We start from the raw sequence: 22,964 nt of genomic DNA on the forward strand, positions 1-22,964 counted from the left end.
TACGTTAAATGGTTAAGATTATTAAGGGGAGAGAAAAGTCGGTCGGCGTTTTGCCATCTTCCCGAGTGGCGAAAAGGCGTCCTCTCGAGCCCTGAAGAATCGGCATCTTGTCGGGATGCCGATTGAAAAAAAAAAAAAGAGTACTCAAAATGTATGTAATCCCGAAGTCCTAAATAAAGGATCGATGAAAGTGAATGTATCTGGTGCAACTAAACCGACTTCGCTGTAGCTTATCCAACATCTTACGCGTATGTATCACGGGATCTAATAGATACAAGCAGCTGAATTGATATGCAACGGCCGACTGGAGCAGCGGAACTCTAAAAGTCCCTCGTTACTCCTTCCAAGTCCAGCTTCAAATTACTCCACCACCGCATACAACGCGGATCTTCCATGTGGCAAAAGGCCCCAGCGAAGCAAGCGTGATCTTATCCTCGGTAGGCCCCATGTAATGATGTGAACTGAGCCTTTGTTCATTTTGTACAGCGCTGGTCAGGGCATGCGTCTTGTCTGGGATTTCGTCCACTCGATATTCAAACCTGAGGGTGACAGAGTCGTGCGAGAAGCAAAACCTTGTGCCAGAAGAATCTTGAATGATTTCGTAGCCCATGTGCTGGATGTTAATGGAACGGGATTTCGGCCTCCCGGCTCCTTGGCCAACGTTTGCACCCAACAGCTACAGTCGGACCTGGTTCAGTTCGGATATCCGCGTGGCCGCCAAACGTAACTTGGTCCTTCAGCGGGTCGAGCTGCACATAGACCTGTGCACGCGATAATTGTCCAGAGACGAGGTAATCTGTTTCTTGACCATATTATCTTACTCGGGTTGTGTGAGTTCAGTCAGCTGTTTTAGAAACTGCAACTCGGTAGGCATGAGCTCACGAATTTTCCCTGGTCACTCTCATTCCGGGGCCACTCGCTGCGGACGTTAGCGGCATACTGTACCAAGGACTCCTTAGATTGTTCATGTATGCGTTCTTGCTTCCCATTAAGGGCAGAGTAGTTTTGCAGTGGTGCCGAATCAAACCACGAATCGCAGCATAACCAGCGATGTACCCGGTTTTACTTCAGCCAAACACATCCCTGAGCGGTGGAAGGAAATCGATGCACCCACGCCCCAGTTGGACATGAAAATGAAGGCGTCGGATTATTTCTCAGCGACTAAACTGTTGCTGCCTGAGAAGCATGTCTTCAAGGTTCACGAGCCAGGTATTAATGGAGAGATTAAGGGGCTTGCTGTTCCTCGGGACTTGGGGATGTTAATGTTGATACATCAACCACGGATATCTGATGGGAACCAGTTATTTCTTTAATTTCCATATGCAAGTGAAAATCAAGTTGGGCCTTTGCGGTTTCCCCGAGGGGTTTCCATCGTTACCATTCCCGATGCGGTTCTCGTATTATGGCCGGTATCCCGAGCCCTCAGCATCGGCATTCCGACACAATGCCGATGAGAATATAAGATACAAAGACTAAGAAAAGTTGGTTGATACAACTCGCAATATCTGAGTAGGTGCAGGATTTTAAGATGTATATGATGTTCAAAAAGTCCTGTGCCGATGTGCAGTTCCTCACAGACTCGCAACGAAGCTATGGCATCTACGACCGGATAGAGGGAACGATATCGTTCACTCCTCAGCAGTCAATTGCTTTGGATCAGTTAAACTTGTCATTCGAGGGTATACCTTTACAAAGCATCTAATGAGTTGTTAACTAATCGTTCAGGCATAACCGCTGTATCCATGGACATCAACGCGACCAACATCCCCATACCACCATCGACAGCATCGAAGACGTTCCTACGAATGCAACAACCGTTAGCCAAATTGACGTGTTCGAAATCCACAAGCCTAGAGATCGGATCAACTTACCTCTTGCCATTCGAGTTTGTCGTGCCGCCCGAGATCCCCCATAATGCCTGTCGGCATTTGCATCGCCACGAGCAGATTCATTCGGAACATTGTCAACTTCCGCCAAGTATGGATCAACGTTCTTTCCGGCAGCTCAAGGACCGGATCGTGGATTATATGGCACCGGAAGGTATTGAGATCACGTATTTAATTTGTCTTTGGGTGTTTGAGAGCTGTCGCAAGACTGGTATTATCAGAACTATCGCAGAATGGAGGTGCCCGGTACATATACACTCATTGCGAAAAGAACGAGCACCGCTACTTATCCCACGGAAAAGTCAATTTTACCGCTTGAGTAATGAAAAAAAGATTATCGGGGGATGGTGTCCACAAGCACTAGGAACATTATCCATCAAAACAGCACAACCGGCTGCCATTCAGTCACATCTACAGTCCGGTCTCCCTGCTACAACGATAACAGCAAGCCTGCAATATACTACTACGGCGCAAATAACACCGCCAGAATTACAGTCCATCCATCCTCGACTCTATATCCTCACCTTTTCTTCCCTGGAGCCGTGGCCCGATTTCCCGGATTTGATAGATTCGTCAATATGTCCATACCATAATGTATTAAATGTGCGGACAGTGTCTTTACCATCATGCCAATTGGGCTCAATAAAATGGCAGACGGAAAAGGATCTCAGGGGAGAGTCGATAGCACACACGGCATCTGTGCAGGTACCTGTTGTCTTTCCGGAAGATGCGCCGGCGCATCTCCCAACATTCTTCTCGTGTCTTGTTGCGCGAACATATTCGGTGAAGTTATCGTTTACATATCGTGTCGAGGGCCAATGGAGCAGGACATCCACGATCGAAGTGACAGTACCGGTGCAAATATGTTGATAGAATACCCTTAATTTTCACGATTAATTTCTAGAGAAACAGAAGCGATGCAAGTCAGGACACATTCAAACAAGAATTTTCAAACAAGGCTGTGTCATGTAATCATGTAACCCTTTAAGCGATTTCCCAGTAGCTATCAACCGCCGACTCTCACATTTCCATCCTATATATGTACCGGCTTCACTGGTTCGAGTCCTTTTTCGTTCACAAAAGAAGAAATCAACCTATATGAACACCGGTTTGCTGAATATGAAGCTTGGAACGAGGTCCAGCAGCTTGCACAGGAATGTCTGGATACAGATGTTGAAGGATGGATAGACCCTCAGCTAGATTTCATGGAGAAGAAAAGGCTGAGTGAGGGGTTGTTGGCCATGTCCATTGAGCGAATGGCAGGAGAAAATTTTCCGGAGGGCGCAAGGAAGATGTAGCCATTTCCGGATGAGTGAGCACAACTTTGAAGCACCAGTGGAAACAGGCCAGGAGACTGTCTAGGAACTTCGGCCCAGAGATGCCGTTCGAATCGGCCCGATTGAGGATTTACTAGGGCAATCGGATAGTGACATCATCTGACATGACATCATACCTCATTTTTACGATTCTTTCTTTCGGATATCAAAGACTTCATGCGACGAAGGCTTGTAACTATTCAATCTAATGTTCTACTCTTTAACAGTTACAGATGCCTCCCAATGCACCTGTCCCGGGGGCCAACGGCCTAGACTGGCCTGATAAAATCCTTGCGCAGATCCCGGACCGTCGCAATCATGCCAAGTTCTGGGAAGATGGTCTTAATACCGGGGTGCGGGTGTTGGGTATGCAAATTCCCTCGTCCCTATTTTTGAAGAGAGTATGTTGCTAATACAGCGCAGAGGATGGTCGCCTGGACATCAAAGTCCGTCAAGACGAACCTAACCTAGCAGGACTACTACACCATCTCCAACATCACCCGCATGACCTCCCACCGCGACGAGAATCCGTGATCCCATTCTCCGAGAAAGAGCGCATTCACCCCCTTCACCTCAACATCGTAATCCACGTCGTTGGCTCGCGCGGAGATGTCCAACCCTTTATCGCACTAGGCAAAGAACTAAAACGACACGGCCATCGCGTGCGCTTGGCCACCCACCTCGACTTCAAAGACTTTGTCAACGAAAATGGCCTAGAATTCTTCAGCATCGGCGGAGATCCAGGCGAACTGATGGCATTCATGGTCAAGAATCCAGGTCTTTTGCCGGACCTGCGCACCATCCGCAGCGGCGCCATCGCGAGACGACGACAGGAAATGAAAGAAATTTTCAGTGGATGTTGGAGGTCATGTCATGAGATGGGCGATGGGACGGGTGAGCAACAGATTATAGATAACCCGTGGAGTGAAACAGTAGACTACCGGAGTCGGCCGTTTGTGGCGGATGCGATTATCGCGAATCCGCCTAGTTATGCGCATATTAGTTGCGCAGAGAAGATGGGGGTTCCGTTGCATTTGATGTTTACGTGAGTAACCTTGATATTCATCGAAAGAGTTATATTGATGGAGTAGAATGCCCTGGTCTCCAACGCAATACTTCCCCCACCCGCTCGCCCAGGTCCGCGCGCGCAACGCCAAACGCTCCGTCGCCAACTTCGCCTCTTACGCAATCGTCGAAATGATGATCTGGGAAGGCCTTGGAGATCTAATCAATAAATTCCGCAAACGCCTCCTAGGCCTAGACCCTCTAGATGGCAGCCGAGCTCCAAGTCTAGTCCATCGACTACGCATCCCCTACTCATACCTCTGGTCCCCTTCCCTCCTCCCCAAACCCGACGACTGGGGCGACAACATCGACATCTGCGGGTTCAGCTTCCTCTCTTCAGGAAGTGACTACCGTCCTCCCGAAGACCTGGAGCTATTCCTCAACGAAGGCCCAGCACCGATATACATCGGGTTCGGATCGATAGTCGTCGACGACGCAGCAAAATTAACACGGATAGTCTTCGACGCCGTCAAAGAAACTGGCCACCGTGCACTAGTCGCCAAGGGCTGGGGAAACATCGGCTCCGAAGAAGTCGACGTCCCGGATAACATTTTCCTCATCGGAAATTGTCCCCACGACTGGCTATTCAAGCATGTATCCTGCGTAATCCACCACGGCGGCGCTGGAACCACAGCCGCCGGACTCGCACTCGGTCGACCAACAGTCGTCATCCCGTTCTTCGGAGACCAGCAATTCTGGGGAAGCATCATTGCTCGCGCTGGCGCAGGCCCGGAACCAGTACCCTGGAAAGGACTAACAACAGACAAGCTAAAAGACGCCATCAACAAAGCCCTAGAATCCTCAACACTCGAAAGAGCCAACGAAATCGGCAAGAACATGGAATCCGAAAATGGCGTCGCAAGCGCCGTACACTGCTTCTATCGCCACTTAGATCTAGATAATCTCCGCTGCTCGATCTGTCCGAACAGACCCGCCGCATGGCAAATCCGGCACTCGGACATACGGCTCAGTGCATTCGCAGCAACGGTCTTAGTGGAAGCTGGTCTTCTCAAACCCTTCAACGTTGAACTGTAAGCCCTCCCTCCCCATCTCAGCCTTAAATCACACACGTTAATAAATACAGATATCTCCCCCAAGAATACGACACCCACCGCGACCCCAAAGGCCCCCTCTCCGCCGGCGCAGGAGTCCTCTACGGCGCCATCTCCGCCTTCATCGGTAACATCCGCGACATACCGACCGGTCTCGTCGGATCTACACGCGAAGCAGGACAGAACCAAGCACGCGATAACCTAGACGCGCATGGCCCACAGCACCAGCCCGAATTAGAACCAGAAGCACAAGCAGAACCGGAACCAGAACCCCGTCCAGGCCCCGAACAATCCGATACAGATGCACCATCAGCAGACCCAGATGAACCAGAAGACAATGCGAACGGGGAAGATATAACCCGTAAGCTCACGACAACAACCACTTCGGCCAAAGAAAAACGAAAAGAAAAAAGAGCAGAAGCCCTCTCCGACGCAGGCTACCGGGCAGGTCAATGCGCGAAACACGTAATCGACTGGGCGATTATGTTACCCGGCGACATAACACTCAGTTTATCAAAGGGCTTCCACAACGCACCGAAGTTATACCATGATCGCACGGTCAAGAGGTTTCCGAAGGTCATGGGGATACGCAGTGGGTTTCGTGCTGCGGGGAGTGTAAGCCACCTACCTATCTCCCTGTATTTATGATTTAGCTTGCGTGGATACGATACAGGTGCTAATTCAATAGGAATTCACAAACGGCTTCTACCAAGGTCTAACGGGCCTAATCACCCAACCGCACGCCGGCCTCCAACGCTCCGGTCCCACAGGCCTCCTCAAAGGCGTCGGAAAGGGTATCGGGTGTGTAATCTTCAAACCTGTAGCTGGTACCTCACCCATAACCCCCTCGTTCATTTCCATGGTTGCTAATGAAGCGGGCAGGTGTCTGGGGTCTAGCAGGCTATCCGCTTGACGGGATCCATAAGAATCTGCGTAAGTCGCTGTCGCGGAGCTCGACGAAGCATTTTATTGCGGCGAGGATTGCGCAGGGGATCGAGGAGATGTGTGCTTCGGGGGCGGAGGAGAGGGCGGAGGTTATTAGGGTCTGGCATCAGATGGAGGATGGCGGACGTGTTTGAACTGATTGGTCTGTTATTATGTGATACCATTCTGTTTATTTTTGGTGTTGGGGCGAAATATGGTCACAGCATTTCGTGTAGTGTATTCTGCGAGCAACTCCGAATTACCATTACGGACCAGATCCCGCTGCTTTTACAGGGGTCTCACGTAATTAATCCTTGAGCGATGAAGCGGGTAGCTCAGCAGATTAGGGGAATCGGGAGCCGATAATCCGACTGCACGAGGCTATATGACATACGGAAGATAGAGGATTTAATATGCGCCGAAAGGAGTAATATTGAAGTCTATGGTAACCACACGTAGTACAAGTGCTTGAGTGCTTGTTCTTGCTACATGTGCGTACACGCTGGCCTATATAGAGAATCCCGGTAATCGGATCGACTGATTATCCGACCGATTGTCATCAAGCGATCAGGGAGATCAGTCGGGTGGGCTTAACTGTATTCACTTCAGACGGAGCGTGGTTGCAGATGACGAGGCCTCGGTTTTTTGGGTGGTTGCAGATGACGAGGCCTCGTTTTTGTGGTTGCAGATGACGAGGCCTCGTTTTTTGGGTCGCGTGTCACGTTCCTGCTGATTAATGGCCTTGGCGGTCATGTGACTAAAATACAGACGGAAACGGCCTGTGTAAAGTTTCAGTCCGCGTCACTAATTTCAACTACCTTACATGACTTCCCTATCCATCGAAACGTCTATGGATTTAATAAAAACCAATGTACATGCGATTGGAATATAGATTCTAATCAATTGATTCAGAGGTGCTATATTTGGTACCTGTATGAGACAGCCAATAGCTACCTGAAGTTGTTTGCCGGCAAAAATATATATATTTGTTGCGGAATAAATTAGGGTCACAAATCTCACATATAGATTGTTCTTCAGCACTTGCTGGCTACTGATAAAAAGATACAATGGAAAAATAAAAGGCAGTGAGATGATGAAGGCTCAACATTACTATATAAACAGTTTCTGGATGCTTGTTGAGTACTTGCTAATCAGTTTGCTGCTGTTCCTGAATTTGAATCCGCTGCCTCATAAGTGTAACGGGCTAGGCCCGAAAGGCACCTCGAACCATAAATGGTTCTCGATTGAAGCTATTCACAAGAGCGTGCCGAAGTCAGGTGATCGTAGATCACCTGATCACGAGTATATAAATCCACCGCCAGCGTGTCTTTCTTTCTTTCTTTCTTTCCTTTCCCCAACGAGTTCTTTTGTACATATCTATATATTAGATAGCAAGGCTTCGGCCCATTACATTAGAACTCGTTCGCCCTCATCTATCTACTTATTTATTGAACAACGGATTACGCATCGGATTGAACGCGCAACGGATCGTACATCGCACACTGGACACACTGGACACACTGGACACACTGGAAACACTGGACACACTGGACACATTGAACGATTGGACATACCGGATAACTGGATACATTGGACATCGGATATCAGACATCGAAATTCACGGATAGTTGAGCTATTTACAAACAAATCAATAGTCAAGTCAGTCATATGACCACATTTTCAGCGGAAATCAGCGACCACGAGTCAAACGACCAAACCGACGGCAACATGGGAGACAATATACACTCAGGAGGGACCACCACTCCTGTCCCACAAGATCTTGTCGCAGTTATTGCAGGACTTCAACGACAACTGCAACAAATGGAAGAACGGCGGATTGAAGATCTTCGTCGTCTCAAAGAAGAGTTGACGAGCCCACCCAGAGAGCCCTTGCCACAACCGACTATTGAAGAGATAGCCCCCCAACCAATGGCGGACCCTGTTAGGAGACCTCGACCCAAGCTGACAGACCCAGAAGTCTTTGATGGTCGAAACCGAAGTCTCTACCGTCCGTTTCGAAGCAAGCTGCGCGCTAAACTTGAGGTCGATAAAGAAGCCTTGGGCAATGCCTATGATCGTATGTGGTATGCTTTTGGCCGTCTAACAGATGGGGCTGCTATGCAGGTGCTGCCCTGGATGGAGCGGTTTGCTAAGAAAGGAGCTACTGAGAGCCAGCTGGACGGAATGCTTGATCAAATGGACTTCATCTTTCTGGACCGGAATCTGGAGGAGAAGGCTGTACGAGACCTTGCAAGCTTGAAACAGAACAACAAGCCCTTCACAGTCTTTCTCACTGAGTTCAACCGACTACTCATGGAAGCTGATGGCCATAACTGGCCTGAAAACACAAAAAGGTCCTACCTAGACAATGCATTAAACCGTGAGATGAACACACGCCTTGAAACTGTTGAAAAGAAAAATGGATTTGAAGACTATTGCCGCCAGCTACAGCAGATTGCGGACCGGATGGAGAAGAACCAATTGCGGTACTCACGGAACAATAAGCATACCACCTCAACTTCTCCAGCTCACCCTGTGAATACCACCCGTGCTTCCTCTCCACCCCAAGATATGGACTGGGAACCCACAACAACAACTTCTGCACGCAGCCAACCTCGACGCGTGGCTAAGCATGTATCACGAGAAGAAATGGAACGCCGCAGACAAGAACGACGTTGCCTTCGTTGTGGTGACTCCACGCATTTTATCTCCCATTGCCCCTACGACAGTCCTAGGAACAGTACCCGCATGGCTCGCTCACACATTCATGGGCCGGAACTCGAAGATGAAGAAGAGCAGTTGAGGGAACAACCCAAGCTGGGAAAAGAATAGCTCCTGCAAAAAGTCTCTTGCAGGAGCACCACCAGCAGTTGATGGATCTACCTACATGGCGACCGGCCCCAGCAGCTCAGATAGACCTTCAGAAGGAGTGGAACGACTTCCGAAAAAGAGTCAAGTTTGACAGACCTGAATTCAGAGTATCCGCATTAGTCAATGGAGAACAGGTCAGCAGAACGTTAGTGGACACCGGTTGTACTACATATGGTATGGTTTCTGAGAATTTTACCCGAAAACATCAACTGGAGCGTGTAACCATCAAACCACGAACTATCGACGACTACAAGGGCCCAACGGATGATTGTATAAGGGAGGTAGCGAAAATCTCATTGAACGTGGGGGAAACCACCAAAACACTGCATGGCTGTATGTTGTTCCTAAACTGGGTAGGGGACTCGACATGATTTTAGGCCTTGCATGGATAGACGACCAACAAGTGTTTATCGACCCGAATGGTCCGAAATTGCGCTTCACAAATGGCATTGTTGTTAGTAGCATGGAAGATCAACCACAAATGGATATCCAGCCCATCGGGGCGAACGCTTTTGCACTATGGAACCGACAAAAGAAAAAGGACAGCAGCGTACAGATTTTCGCCGCAAGTTTAAAGGACATTGAGAAAGCATTACGACCCAAATTGCTGACAGACCCCCGCACCAAACTACCACCTCATTACCATAAATTCCTATCAGTATTTGACCGGAAGGAAGCTGACAAGCAACCACCATATCGAGGACCAAATATCGACCATAAGATTGAACTCAATAAGAACGCTGATGGAACGACCCCTGAACCTCCATGGGGCCCCCTTTATAATATGTCAAGGGATGAACTGCTTGTGCTACGGAAGACATTGACAGAGTTGTTGGAAAAGAACTTCATACGTGTTAGCAATTCGCCTGCTGCAGCACCTGTATTGCTTGTCAAGAAACCTGGTGGAGGCTTGCGATTTTGTGTTGACTACCGAGCACTGAACGCCATTACAAAGAAGGACCGCTACCCCCTACCACTAATTAATGAAACATTGGAAAGAATTGGGAAAGCAAAATGGTTCACCAAGTTGGATGTTATTGCTGCTTTTCACAAGATTCGTGTCGCTGCCGGCGATGAATGGTTGACCGCATTCCGAACTCGATTTGGGCTGTTTGAATGGCTTGTAACACCATTTGGACTAGCCAATGCACCGAGCACCTTCCAACGCTATGTTAATTGGGTCCTACGAGATTTCCTAGATGAATTTGCTTCTGCTTACCTTGACGACATCTTGATATTTACGGATGGAACATTGTCAGAGCATCAAGAGCATGTCTGCAAAGTATTAGGCCGTCTCCAAGAGGCTGGCTTACAGATTGATATTGATAAATGCGAATTTGAAGTGAAGTCAACAAAATATTTAGGATTCATTATTGAGGCAGGAAAAGGTGTCAGCATGGATCCAGCAAAGGTTGAAGCAATCATGAACTGGGCTGCCCCTACCACTGTGAAAGGTGTCAGGTCATTTTTGGGATTCGCGAACTTCTACAGACGTTTCATCCGAAACTATTCTGAACTTACAACTCCACTAACAGCGTTGACTCAAAAAGATAAACCCTTTGTGTGGGATGATAAATGCAAGGAAAGCTTCCAACAGTTAAAAAGGATGTTTACAACGGCACCAATCCTCATGCAATTTGATCCAGACCGCGAGACTGTCGTCGAGACTGACTCATCAGGGTGGGCCACTGGTGGCGTACTTTCACAGTATGATGATGATGGTGTATTACGACCTTGCGCGTACTTTTCCAAGAAAAACACTCCTGCAGAGTGCAACTACCAGATTCATGACAAGGAACTTTTGGCGATCATCAATGCATTGAAAGAGTGGGAATCAGAGCTCATATCAGTGGTAAATTTCCAGATACTGACAGACCATCGCAATCTCCGTTATTTTACTACCATGAGACGACTGAATGAGAGACAGATGAGATGGGCAGATCTATTGAGCCGATACAACTTCACACTTCATTACCGACCAGGGAAGCTTGCAGGGCGCCCTGATGCACTGTCTCGACGAGAGCAGGATGTTCCTGTATTGGGTGATGAACGGCTAAAGCATCGCGAACAACGACTATTCGATCCTGAGATCCTCAAGGACGGACCAGTGGAAGGAAGCAGCAAAAGAGGACTAGTTGAAGAACCCCATCCTATTAATGTGTCCCGGATCCTTCTAGCACCAGTCGGCATGGAGCCCTATAACAGTGAGCCAAGCGCACCTCAAGGATATGAACAGGCGAACGAACCTACCAATCTCAATAGTGAGCGACCATCGTTGGAAGAGCTACTGGATATGACTCTTGATGAACATTGGGCTCGGGTAGAGCCACTAGATGAAAAGTATGGTCGTATACGAGAAGCAGTGCAAGTAGGAGCACATCAATTCCCACGTGAACTGGGGATCAAAGCCTCAATCTCAGAATGCTCTATTGAACCGAACAACCGCTTGTGCTACCGAGGCCGGCGATGGGTCCCTGACATTGAATCTCTGAGGACAAGGTTGCTACAAGAAACACATGACTCAGTACTTACAGGCCATCCAGGGAGGAGCGCAATGTATGCTATCCTGGCACGAAGGGTCTACTGGCCTGCAATCTCTGAGGATGTCAGACGATTTGTACGGAACTGTGACAAATGCAGTGCCAACAATGTATGGAGAGACCGCCGACAAGGCCTACTGAAGCCTCTACCAATTCCAGACCGAAAATGGAGATATATTGCAATTGACTTCATCGAGAAGTTACCAATCTCAAATGGTTATGAAAACATCATGGTTATTGTCGATCGCCTTGGAAAAGGTGTCATCCCCATACCCTGTGAGAAGATCGACACCTACACAGTAGCACAGAAGCTTATTCAGAGTTTCATTGGCTATCATGGCATTCCAGCCAGTATTGTATCAGACAGAGGAAGACAATTCACCAATGAGATGTGGAAGCGTTTTTGTGAGCTACTGGGGATCAAACGACAATTATCAACTGCCTACCACGCTGAAACCGATGGCCAAACTGAGCGAATGAATGCTACTATTGAACTATTCTTGCGCTCATTCTGTGATCACACACAATCGAACTGGGCGTCATTGCTACCAATGGCACAGCTTGCAATATGCAGCCGGGATGCTGCCTCCACAGGTGTCAGTCCATTCTTCCTTGACCACGGCTACCACGTCGATCCCTTTCAGTTAGAAGAGGATGTTGAAATCAACCTTTCAGCACCAGACCTGGGCACCATGCGTGAACGAGGTGAACGAATTGCAGCCAAGCTAAGGGGAGCTCTTGACATCGCCACAACAGAACTGGCTGTCGCCCAACAGAAACAAGAAGACTATGCCAATCGTCAAAGAGATGTCGCCCCTGAATACCAGGTTGGGCAGAAAGTCTGGCTTGACCTGCGCAATATACAAACAGAACGCCCTAGCAAGAAACTGGGAAGCAGGCAGGCAAAATTTACTGTGTTGGAAAAGATTGGATCCCACACCTACCGCCTCAACACACCAGGCACAATCCACAACGTGTTTCATACAGCGCTCCTCCGCCCAGCGGCAATGGATCCCTTCCCTAGCCAACGGAAAGATGACTACCAACCTCCTGCAGAAATGATCAATGGGAATGAAGAATATATGGTCGAACGAATACTAGATGAGCGTTTTCGACGGTGGGGACGAGGCGAAAGACATGAGTTTTTAGTCAAATACATTGGCTGGCAGGAACCGGAATGGAACGATGCGAGGAACATGGAGGATACCATAGCATTGGATGACTGGGAAACCTACAAAACGATGAATGGGATTGTTGTCCAATCGGCCTTGAGTATACCAAATGAGCCACCCCACGCCGGGGGGCGATCGCGGAGGCGACGAGGAAGGGGGTAATGTAACGGGCTAGGCCCGAAAGGCACCTCGAACCATAAATGGTTCTCGATTGAAGCTATTCACAAGAGCGTGCCGAAGTCAGGTGATCGTAGATCACCTGATCACGAGTATATAAATCCACCGCCAGCGTGTCTTTCTTTCTTTCTTTCTTTCCTTTCCCCAACGAGTTCTTTTGTACATATCTATATATTAGATAGCAAGGCTTCGGCCCATTACAATAAGTTCCAGCTCTAATTGCTCATTTTGAAGCTGTTTCAAGCGAACTTCTTCTTCTTTCCTTTTGACTTCTGCCTCCAGGTCTCGTAATTCTAATTCTTGACGGCGTTGTTCAATTGTCAGTATGTTTGTTGAAGCCACTCGGCGAAGATTCCGTGATGAGGTTGTAGATCTAAGTAGTTATCAACTAGTCAGTAACTGCTCAAGAAGCACTTGACATGAAAGTATACTTACTCATTATCAGCAACCTGAGAAGAAGAACCTCTTGAATTTTCATGTGAGATTTCAAAATTTTGACTGCTTGCTTGCCTCTCTGATTCAGCTGTTGAAGATAATCGCTGACGTTTATGGCCTCTTCCTATATTAAATTAAGTACTTGTCAATTACTTAAGAAGTACTTATATAACTTACTTTCCCGACTCATGTGTCGCAGATAGTTTGCCTCCATTGTAGAAGCTCGATATGAATGATGAATATTGAACTGCTGAAAATTATGATATTGAAGAATATCATCTTTGTCAAGTTTTGCAGAACTAAGATAGTTAGTGTTGTATCAAGCAGTTGATGAGTAGTTGGTAAGTACTTCCGAGCTGCTTCAGCCAAAGTCAAATATTTCCCTGAAGCATATGATTTTTGGTGTGATTGCTCAACAGCATTTGTATGGTTTCGTAGAATATTAAAATAATGTGGCTGAATTTTTGAGCATGATTCATTTAGACCTGCCTTAATAACTGCACTCTTTTTTTGTATGGCCCAGGTCTGGACTGCTGGCGATTCATATTCTATTCGATAGTTAGCAAGTACTTATTGAGTGGTTTATTACCACTTCAATACTAACGTATCAGTAGTTTAATCAACTCATCATACTCAGCCTCTGACTGGCAATCTAGGAGACTCATCATGCGACTCCAAAGGCCTGATCCTTTATTTTTAGTCCCAATTGCCTTTAAAATTGAGCGTTGAAAATGAACACGACAGAATATGATAATATGCTGTAACTGCCATGTAGGATCTTGGTGTTGAGGATCAATTTCAGAAAGATATTGCCCAAGCCCTGATTACTTAGTAACTGCATCAAAAGTACTTCAGGAGTGCTTACCTGTGTACTGTTTTGTGTCCATATCAACAATAATACCATGAATCCCAGATCCATGAATTGGATCAAATAGAACTGGTCGTCCAGAAACCTTCTCAATAAGATGGAATGCTCGCTTGAAAAGTAAATAGTAACCTTCAGTAGAATCCTCACTGGTAAAGACTCGAAGTAAAGTTATGACTAGTTGCCAAGTGGTTAGCAAGTAGCTCTCAAGCAGTTATGCAGATACTAACTTTTGCATTGATCTGGCATGAATGTTGCAAAAAGAACCTCATTCATCTCTTTGGATCGAATTCGCTTGAAAGACATATCAATTTCAAATGAAGATAAAGTTGATAATAAGTCAATCTGATCCTTGAAGGCACAAAATACCATTGTACCTTGAGAATCATGATATTTCTCTTGAATGTATTCCTAGGCACTTCATTAGCATTCTAATAGTCATTCAATGAGGCAATGGATGATTAGAACCACTTACATTGATTAGCGAATCCCGGTTCTGTAGGAATAGCAACCCATTAATATCCTGTCCATTAGGGTATGAAAGAAGTCGTTGTTTCTGGATAATTGTTGCAATTCGGTCTTTATTACAGAAGCTAGAGTGGATCTCTGCTAATGTAGAAGCACCATACTGCTGACAAAATGCCTCTAGTTGTGGACTTCGAAGAAATTGTGCTAACACTAGTTAGTATGTATTATTCAATCACTTGAGAACCAACCACTTACCTGTGGTCAAACTCGGGTCTTGTATTTGTTGGATAATCCTTTTAACCCCTTGTAAAATTCGTTCTGGTGCCTTGCTTGGTGGTGGAGGTGGATGCTGGTGAATTCCATGGGATGTAAAGAGGATATATGGACATTCATTGATATCAACTGGCACTAAAGCAGTAAAAATAACACCACAGGAAGTATGCTGTAGTCTGCCTGGCCCCTGAAGGTGATCTCGATCTTTAACCAGTTAATAGGTGATTGACAATCACTTAAAAAACACTTACCGCAATACTTTCGTCGGGATGCTAATGATTCAAAAACACCACATTCTTCAGTTGGTGGCATAATATCATGATTAAAAAGGTCCTCAAGGAACTGTAGATCAATTGATGTATGGCCTTGAATAGATCCTCGATGATGTTTTGTTAAAAACTCATTGGATCCATTACTACAGCCAATATATGGTGGAAATTCACCATGGACATTCTATGACTAGTTAGAAATCACTTGGAGCATTGTAAAAAGATTTAACCAACCATTTGGGTATGCCGCTTAAAAACTGGCTTGCAAGTTGGAAGCTGGTCAATGCATGCATAACCCTTATTGAAAAATTCATTTTTTGACCGATAATAGCTAGAAGTACTTAGTAATTGCTTCAAAGCTGTTTAGGAGATGTTTAAATACCTGTATGCATTTCGTTTTCCAATATTTGCCTCCAGGATTTGGATATTCCTCTGAGTATTTCGAATCACATCCCAACAATCCTCATCAACAAATGTATGATGATAGGATTGAAGAAATGGATTCAAAAATTCACATGCGTAGATACCAGAGCATTTCCAAGTCCATCTTTTAACTAAACAGTTGAAAAATGGGCATTTGACTGGTCTCCTTGGTCCATGTTGTTGACGCCGTGAGTATTGAATCTGTAACTGATTAGCAAGCACTTTAAAAGCAATTAGAAAGTACTCAACAGTACCTCATGAACAAGCTGCTCCATTTCATTCTGTGATCGCCCTCTAGATGCAACAACATATGAATATCCATGAATATGACTTGTCGGATACTCTGGTAAGTCATCAATATATTCAATTTTTGATGTCTGGAGAGAATGGCTTTTTGAATTTGTGAGTTGTACAGGAATGCCCTATTTCCGCATTGAGCCGTTAGCAATCAGTTAACAAATACTCAATTAAAATAAATACCTCGACATTGGGATCAGTCTCTGGACTTGATGAAGTAAAATCTTCTAAATTGAAGATTTCAGGCTGAGGATCCATAGTAATGAGAAGATCAACGTATACTTTGAAATCACATACAACTGTAACATAAGAAGAAAATTGAAATTGAAATTCAGAGTAATGGGTATTGTATTTGAATAAATCGCGTGTCACGTCCTCGCTGATTAATGGTCTTGGCGGTCATAAGTGTCACGCGTCCACGTTTTTGAGGTGGCGTGATCTGTGGACACGTTTTTTGGGGGTCGCGTGTCACGTTCGTGCTGATTAATGGTCTTGGCAGTCATGTGAGTGGCGTGATCTGTCTACATGTATCATTACCTGGTAGCAAAAGGAATAACTACATAATTAATCATTAAAAATACTCCTGGGACCGTAAATCTAACTAATTGATAGTAATCTTCCCATCCGACAAACTAATATCGGCCCTATACATCGCCCGCCCCTGACTAACGTCCTTCCCATTCCGATGAGCATGGAATACAATCTTCTTCCCATCCTCTGAGAAATCGGCACCACCGGGACTCGTCACAGTCCCGTTATTCGTCTTATCGCCCGTCTTCAGAATCTGTCCCTGTCTCGTATACGGCCCCGCGACATTCTTCGCAGTCGCGTATTTCGCATCATACTTCGCGGTGTCGAACCGGTGCGACGAGAAGGTGAGGTAATACGTGCCGTCCTTCTTAACCAGACTCGGTGCTTCAATGAGGATGCCGTCCTCGGGCTCTTTTTTCAGAAGGGTTGTTGTGTTGCCGTTGGGAGTGATGCCGTCTGATTTCATGGGCTGCAGGTGGATTGTTGTGTCTGCGTCTTCGGTTTTGTAGATCACGTAGCGCGTGCCGTCGTCATCTTGGAAGCCGACGGCGTCGATGGCGCCGTTTTGGTCGAGCGGGCAGACGAGGGGGGTATCGTTGGGGGTGTAGGGGCCTTTGATGGAGGTGGCGGTTGCGGTGCCGATGCAGTGCGCGGAGGTGTCCTTGCTGGTTAGGGCGGAGAAGTACATGACGAATTTGCCGTCGTCCTGTTCATTATCAGCCAAGCCTTCGCTATTATTAATTAGACGGAAAGTAGGCGTACCCTCTTGATCACATCAGGCGCCCAAACCTCCGGACCATCTTTCTTAGTCCAGTCCGGGAATGGACCAGGAATAGCATCGTGACCCTTTAGCAGCTCCCAGGTCTTGAAATCCGACGAAGTAGCCACTTGAACATGCACCCCGTTTCCAGCCGTAGCAAACGAGTACCAGCCATCATCGGTCTTAATCAGGCTTGGATCGGGGAAATCCGTATTCAGCACGCGGACCGGAGCCGCGAAGACCGACAGTGCAGAAGCCGCGAGAAGACTAATACCCCTAATAGACATTTTTTAATCGATAATTTTCCTTTCCCAATTGAACAAGTACAATGGGGCGAAAGCCTTCTTTGTATTTGTACCCCATATCCTCCCCATCTCCCCTACCTCCACCAAGGCGCACTCACATTCTTCATCTCGCCAACACGCCCAAGACCCATCGTCGATCACTCGTATCCCAAATCCCCTCAACGAATCGGAGCAAGACAAGAAAATAGAGATCCTGCGTTCCATCGTGCATTCAGCCTCGAGGGCTGATTCCGAAGCAGAAACCCACCTCCACAGCCTCACCTCGTATTGCACTGCCGATCATCCTGTTATTAGCTGTAATGGTGTTCCAGTGGTGCCGGAGGAGCGCATAATGTTAATGCAGGGTTCGCAAGATTGTGCATTGCGGGGACTCGCTTGGATATGTTGCATAATTATGAAAAGGATTGGGAATGTTGAGTAAACAATCGCTGACAAGTCACGTGATTTTTTGGGCTTGGTCTTGGCGCTCATCCACGATTCCTCGACTTCTCGTATTGGCTACATACTCGATGGCAGTGGTAGGGTATCAACCACGACATTTGATGTTTTGTTCTCAAAGTGAGGATCTGTATCCAAAGGAGTCCACTTCGGCCAATTCCACAACCATAAGCGAATACGGGGAAGGATTCCTCGTCATTTGGAATCTGGGGGCCATGTTGGGTTTTTGTGTTGGATCTACACCAAATATAGCAGAAAGGGAGAGGAGTTCTTGGAAATAGCTCTTGCGGTGAGCGTTGAGAGCGACAGTTCCGGGGCTGCTAAATGATCCGAGCTGGAGGTCTAGAAATGCGAGTAGAAAATACGGATAACAAAGTGGTCAACTGCTCTGGGTGGTATCGGGGTCTTATCGGAGCAAAATCAACGAAAGCTAGGTTATCCAATGCTGTTCCTGTATCTGATTAAGTGGTGCCCTCGCACGTGAGCACAGAACAATCCCCGAAAGGCCGGTCTCGGGAGCCAAAAAAAAAAAAATCACCAATTGCATACGATCACGATCAGCAATGGTACGATCAGGAACGTCAGGAACCGTTGCAGGTAGCAGTTACTCATGGTACACATAATCGCCTAGTCAGCCGTGAATCAGGAACCACGAACCAAACAAGTCGCAGGGCTGATGACATCAACGCGTGTTCCTCTTTGGGGTACGTGTCTAGACTTACCCAGAGGGTCTAGACCGGTCTAGACTCTTATCATGTGACCGATCGACCAATAAGACGACAGATCGCAATCAAGCTCTTTTAGAGTAGTGAACATGATCGCCTTTAATCGGGTGTTCTACGGGAACATTGGATGAACGGTGGGTGATGGATGATGGTCTAGATTGTTTCTAAGATACAGTGTATCTACTCGTATACTCGTACTCGTAAACTGCTTCATCACTCGCTGAACCGCTCCTTCACGAAAAAATGGTAAAATGTAGACCCGCACTAGTCAACCAGCACTGGCCTGCATGAGTACTGGCTGCGCCCAGAACTTCCGGCCGGGCACGAGTCGTGCCACGCATTGGCGTTTCTTGATAGAAACCAGACTCGAAAATATACTCCACTTGTTGCCGGTATCCCGGTTGTTGTTTGCCGCAACGCGAGCCAGCGCATTGTCGTTCGGAGGGGTAGTGGTAGTGGTAGTAGGTGCCTTAGTTGCTGTAGGAGTCGTGGCCACAGTAGTAGCGGCAGTAGTGGTAGTAATCTTTGCATTCGCATCAGCCGCCATCGACCGTCTGCGAATCCATCCCCTCACAGCCTTCGCAAGCTGCGCCCGGACTACGCTGCCCTGGTCTTCTTTTCTGTTGATGTATCCGTCGACACCGTCGTCTTCGTAGAAACGAGAAGAAGACGAGGTCTTGCGGTAGCGGCTGAAGTCTCTGCGGGCAGCAGTCATGGTCTTGGAAAGAACGGCATTGTGGCCCAGACAGCGGCGGAGATCCGGCTCCTCTGCTGAGGATTCCTGTTGAAGTTTGTGGTGGGAGAGAAGGGCGAGTTTGGAGGGGCTCTGAGCGAAGGTGGTGTTCATGGCTGTGGTTGAGAGGCGAGGACGAGCGCGAGGAATGTAAGACACGGACATGTTGGATTAAAAGAGTACAGAGGGAAAGGAGTACAAAGAGAAGAAAAGTATAGACAGAGAATGGCAGTGAAAGAATGAATGGTTGAGCAGAAACACAATGGGACAAGACAATAGATATAAGAAACAAGAGCAAGGGCTAGACCACGCTTGAGCAGGTCTCGACCTGGCATGATCGATGGCCCACGGACGTTTCCGAGGGTTCCCATGGATGGGTCTTACGTCTAGACTTGACCGGTACGTGGCAATTTTGAGATCATTGACTTTCGTCCGGGGCGGTTTTTTTGCCGTTTTTGTTTTTGTTTTTTGTTTTCCGGTTTCTGGGCTTTCGTTCCTTCTAGATCTGTGTGTCGGGCTGTACGATGCATGACTGTCGGGTAAGCCGGTACGCCATTAAAGAGATATTCTCACTTATTTGCACTTTAGACGTGGGCTATTTTGCACGTGTAACCGTTATGAATTTTATTGGGTCAACAAAAAGATCTTCACATATTACGACGTGATTGACATCAACTCTTGGCAATACCAATATCCCAAACAGGCAACCTCGGAGAATTTCTCGAATGCTCCCCAAAAGAGTCGTGACGTTATCTACAACCCGTCAGTCTGACCCCGGATTTTCACCTCGTCCTACTCATTCACTTATATACACTCTTACCAAGCACACGCATAAAATGGCCCGCTATGCACCATGAACTCATCCTTTTATCACATCCACCCTAAACTCGACGACCTCCTCGACGACAAAGCACCATACCCCTACACACTAAGCGCGTTAATCGCCTTCCTATCAAAAACGCACTGTCTAGAGATCCTCGAGTTCGTTCTCGAGGCCCGGCGGTACAGGAATAGTTTCCAGCGCATGGGGGATCATAGTTCCCGTCGGACATTGCATTTGCAATGGCAGCGCATACTGCAGATGTATATCATCCCTGGGGCGCAGCGTGAGATCAACATCTCGGATGGTATACGGGATGATCTAGTCGCCACCGAGTCGAAGCCAAAAAAGCAGGAGGATTATCCTCCGGACCCCACGCTTCTTGATTCGGCATTGCAGGAGATGTACGATCTACTACACGATTCAATACTATTACCGTTCTTGCGCAGCTGCGTCAACCAGGAACGAGAACAGCCCCGACCGCTCTCCACATCCTGCCTCCATCACGATACATGGTCAATCGACCAAAAAGAATACGCGCATTCAGACATCTTCCCATTCACCGGCGGCAACACTTCGTCCTCCACGAAATCCCGCCCTCAATCCCCCCGCCCCTCCGACATAGACACAGGCGACAGAAGCCACGCCTCAAGCATCGTCTTCACCGACGACAATACTCATAACCAGAACCACAGCCGCTCGACCTTTCCATTCGGACTATCCAGCTACTCCAGCAAGCCCGGAAGTGTGAGTTCTGGCGCTGTTCAATCTACGTTCGATACCAGCGGGAGTAAGGAGCTTGATTTGACGAGGGCAAAGTCAAGTCCTAGTAGGAGGTCTGAAGGGGATAGGCATCATCAGGAGCAGAAGAGGAGGTGGCGGTTGCATCTTAAGGGCGGGATTTTTAGGCATTTGAGGAGTTCGTCGAGGTAGTGCATGTGTAGATAGTTGCATCGTGATTTACGGAAGTTTAGATGTAGTGTGGGTATGAGCGTGGATAGATGGCATTTTGTCTACAGTTGATATCAGCTCATTCTATCAGTTGTGAAAAGTATGCTTTTCCCTGAGAATGGCAAATCTCGCCAATGAAGTCATACAGACCTCATCCTCTCCCCGCATTCTCTACTATATTTAACTCCTCACTACTACCTCTCACCAACAACAACATAAGCATCGCCACCAAGCATAAAAGCAACACCAGCAAAATGACCAAAGACCTAGTCAGCTTCATCCACCCTCTCCATATACCATACAAATAACTAACGAACCAGACCTTCGACATCCGCTACGACAACGAACTCGCCCACGACTACTACGGCGATGGCAAGAAACTCGCCGACAAGTTACGTCCCGCCCACTCTATACCGTATCAATACCTGCTAATAAACGCAGTCTCCGACACATCTACCACGACAAAAACTTGACCTTCCCAAATGACTTCGAGTCGACTACAACTGTCCCGCCCATTCATTTCATGGGGTATGTCTTCTTCATGTGTGTTCGGGTTGTGTTGACTGTAAAGTTAGGGTCACCGCGCCAGATAACGTGGATGTAGATGAACTCAAGAGCGTCGAGGTCCCGGGGTTGGCAGTTGATATTCTGGATTTTAAGATGTGAATATATGATATATGGTTGCTGTTATGTACGTAGTTGGTTGCCGAAGTATGCAATGTGTATATTTACCAATGGCTTTCCAGCATCCAGAATCGAGCTCAAAACATGCCTATTGCTAAAATGCACATACAACACATTCTATATTTTATCTCCCATGGCAAATGCCATCAATTCTAGACCATGTCTCCTGACATTTCGCCTCGAGAAATGGCAATAAACGTCATAGCAGTCTTGCCCCTGGTCTGTACATATAAATGGCTCCCATTATACACGACACCATAACTGTGACCACCAGAAATACATACACCTGCATCCGCATCGATAGCGTCAATACCAAACTAACAACGACAAGATGAGAAAATTCTTCGTTAGCTACCTCTTCTTCCTTCCCCCTCCCCCAGCACGATTCATCTAACAACAAGCATCCAGTTATTCAACGTCAGCCACAACGACGACGCCGCCCTCAAACAGTTCGGAGAGGACAAGAAACTTGCCGATAAGTACGTATCACGCTCCCCCGTCCCGTTAATTCATTTCTATATCTGTATCATGTATCAATCAAACAGCTATACCGCCATGCTGTTAATCACTAAATGGCTGGATATTAATTGTCTGGGTAGTTTACGCAGTATATATGTGGGTGAAAATTTGACGTTCCCGGATACCTTCAAGGCAAATCAGTTCGTTAGGTATGTTTTCAGCACCTTGTATCTAAGCGAGGGTTAGTGCTGATGAGTATTGGTGCTGGTTCATAGGGTACACGCTCCGGAAGATACGGCTGTCGGGGATCTTGAATCTGTTGTGGTTCCTGAGGGATTGAAAGTGGATATCAAGGACCCTAGATTATAGGGTATCCACCCCAAACCGGCCTTAGGTGTATTTGTATGTACAGATTCTGTACTTGTACTCCGTACATAGTTGGTTACCGTAATAGGAAAAGCGTACACACCGCCGTGTCGGGTCCCCATGCCCCACAGTCCGTCAGCCTCACGAACACTCAATTTT

General features: G+C 47.1%; 8 protein-coding genes across 8 annotated transcripts; 4 read left to right on the forward strand and 4 right to left on the reverse strand.

Moving 5' to 3' along the window:
• Positions 1 to 1,721: 1,721 nt before the first annotated feature.
• Positions 1,722 to 1,961, reverse strand: ACHE_31266A (uncharacterized protein; the record flags this gene model as incomplete). The annotated part of the gene is made up of 2 exons (XM_043277977.1): positions 1,722 to 1,799; positions 1,872 to 1,961. 2 exons carry the CDS (start codon positions 1,959 to 1,961, stop codon positions 1,722 to 1,724), a joined length of 168 nt encoding a protein of 55 aa, XP_043135801.1.
• A 1,474-nt stretch (positions 1,962 to 3,435) lies between these two features.
• ACHE_31267S (putative UDP-glucose,sterol transferase) lies at positions 3,436 to 6,398 on the forward strand (the record flags this gene model as incomplete). The annotated part of the gene is made up of 6 exons (XM_043277978.1): positions 3,436 to 3,568; positions 3,626 to 4,247; positions 4,294 to 5,298; positions 5,352 to 5,934; positions 6,008 to 6,146; positions 6,202 to 6,398. The coding sequence occupies 6 exons, from the start codon at positions 3,436 to 3,438 to the stop codon at positions 6,396 to 6,398; spliced, it is 2,679 nt and encodes an 892-aa protein (XP_043135802.1).
• A 1,513-nt stretch (positions 6,399 to 7,911) lies between these two features.
• Positions 7,912 to 9,075, forward strand: ACHE_31268S (uncharacterized protein; the record flags this gene model as incomplete). Its single annotated transcript, XM_043277979.1, has 1 exon — positions 7,912 to 9,075. One exon carries the CDS (start codon positions 7,912 to 7,914, stop codon positions 9,073 to 9,075), a length of 1,164 nt encoding a protein of 387 aa, XP_043135803.1.
• A 4,102-nt stretch (positions 9,076 to 13,177) lies between these two features.
• Positions 13,178 to 13,652, reverse strand: ACHE_31269A (uncharacterized protein; the record flags this gene model as incomplete). The annotated part of the gene is made up of 3 exons (XM_043277980.1): positions 13,178 to 13,376; positions 13,439 to 13,562; positions 13,616 to 13,652. 3 exons carry the CDS (start codon positions 13,650 to 13,652, stop codon positions 13,178 to 13,180), a joined length of 360 nt encoding a protein of 119 aa, XP_043135804.1.
• A 2,982-nt stretch (positions 13,653 to 16,634) lies between these two features.
• On the reverse strand, positions 16,635 to 17,611 carry ACHE_31270A (glycoside hydrolase family 43 protein; the record flags this gene model as incomplete). The annotated part of the gene is made up of 2 exons (XM_043277981.1): positions 16,635 to 17,270; positions 17,327 to 17,611. The coding sequence occupies 2 exons, from the start codon at positions 17,609 to 17,611 to the stop codon at positions 16,635 to 16,637; spliced, it is 921 nt and encodes a 306-aa protein (XP_043135805.1).
• Positions 17,612 to 19,060: 1,449 nt separating this feature from the next.
• On the reverse strand, positions 19,061 to 19,690 carry ACHE_31271A (uncharacterized protein; the record flags this gene model as incomplete). The annotated part of the gene is made up of 1 exon (XM_043277982.1): positions 19,061 to 19,690. One exon carries the CDS (start codon positions 19,688 to 19,690, stop codon positions 19,061 to 19,063), a length of 630 nt encoding a protein of 209 aa, XP_043135806.1.
• Positions 19,691 to 20,378: 688 nt separating this feature from the next.
• Positions 20,379 to 21,278, forward strand: ACHE_31272S (regulator of G-protein signaling domain-containing protein; the record flags this gene model as incomplete). The annotated part of the gene is made up of 1 exon (XM_043277983.1): positions 20,379 to 21,278. The coding sequence occupies one exon, from the start codon at positions 20,379 to 20,381 to the stop codon at positions 21,276 to 21,278; it is 900 nt and encodes a 299-aa protein (XP_043135807.1).
• A 272-nt stretch (positions 21,279 to 21,550) lies between these two features.
• Positions 21,551 to 21,962, forward strand: ACHE_31273S (uncharacterized protein; the record flags this gene model as incomplete). The annotated part of the gene is made up of 4 exons (XM_043277984.1): positions 21,551 to 21,565; positions 21,617 to 21,687; positions 21,738 to 21,824; positions 21,872 to 21,962. The coding sequence occupies 4 exons, from the start codon at positions 21,551 to 21,553 to the stop codon at positions 21,960 to 21,962; spliced, it is 264 nt and encodes an 87-aa protein (XP_043135808.1).
• Positions 21,963 to 22,964: the final 1,002 nt, after the last annotated feature.

The sequence above is a fragment of the Aspergillus chevalieri genome, chromosome 3 (genome assembly GCF_016861735.1).
Source record: "Aspergillus chevalieri M1 DNA, chromosome 3, nearly complete sequence".
Classification (NCBI taxonomy): Eukaryota; Fungi; Ascomycota; class Eurotiomycetes; order Eurotiales; family Aspergillaceae; genus Aspergillus; species Aspergillus chevalieri.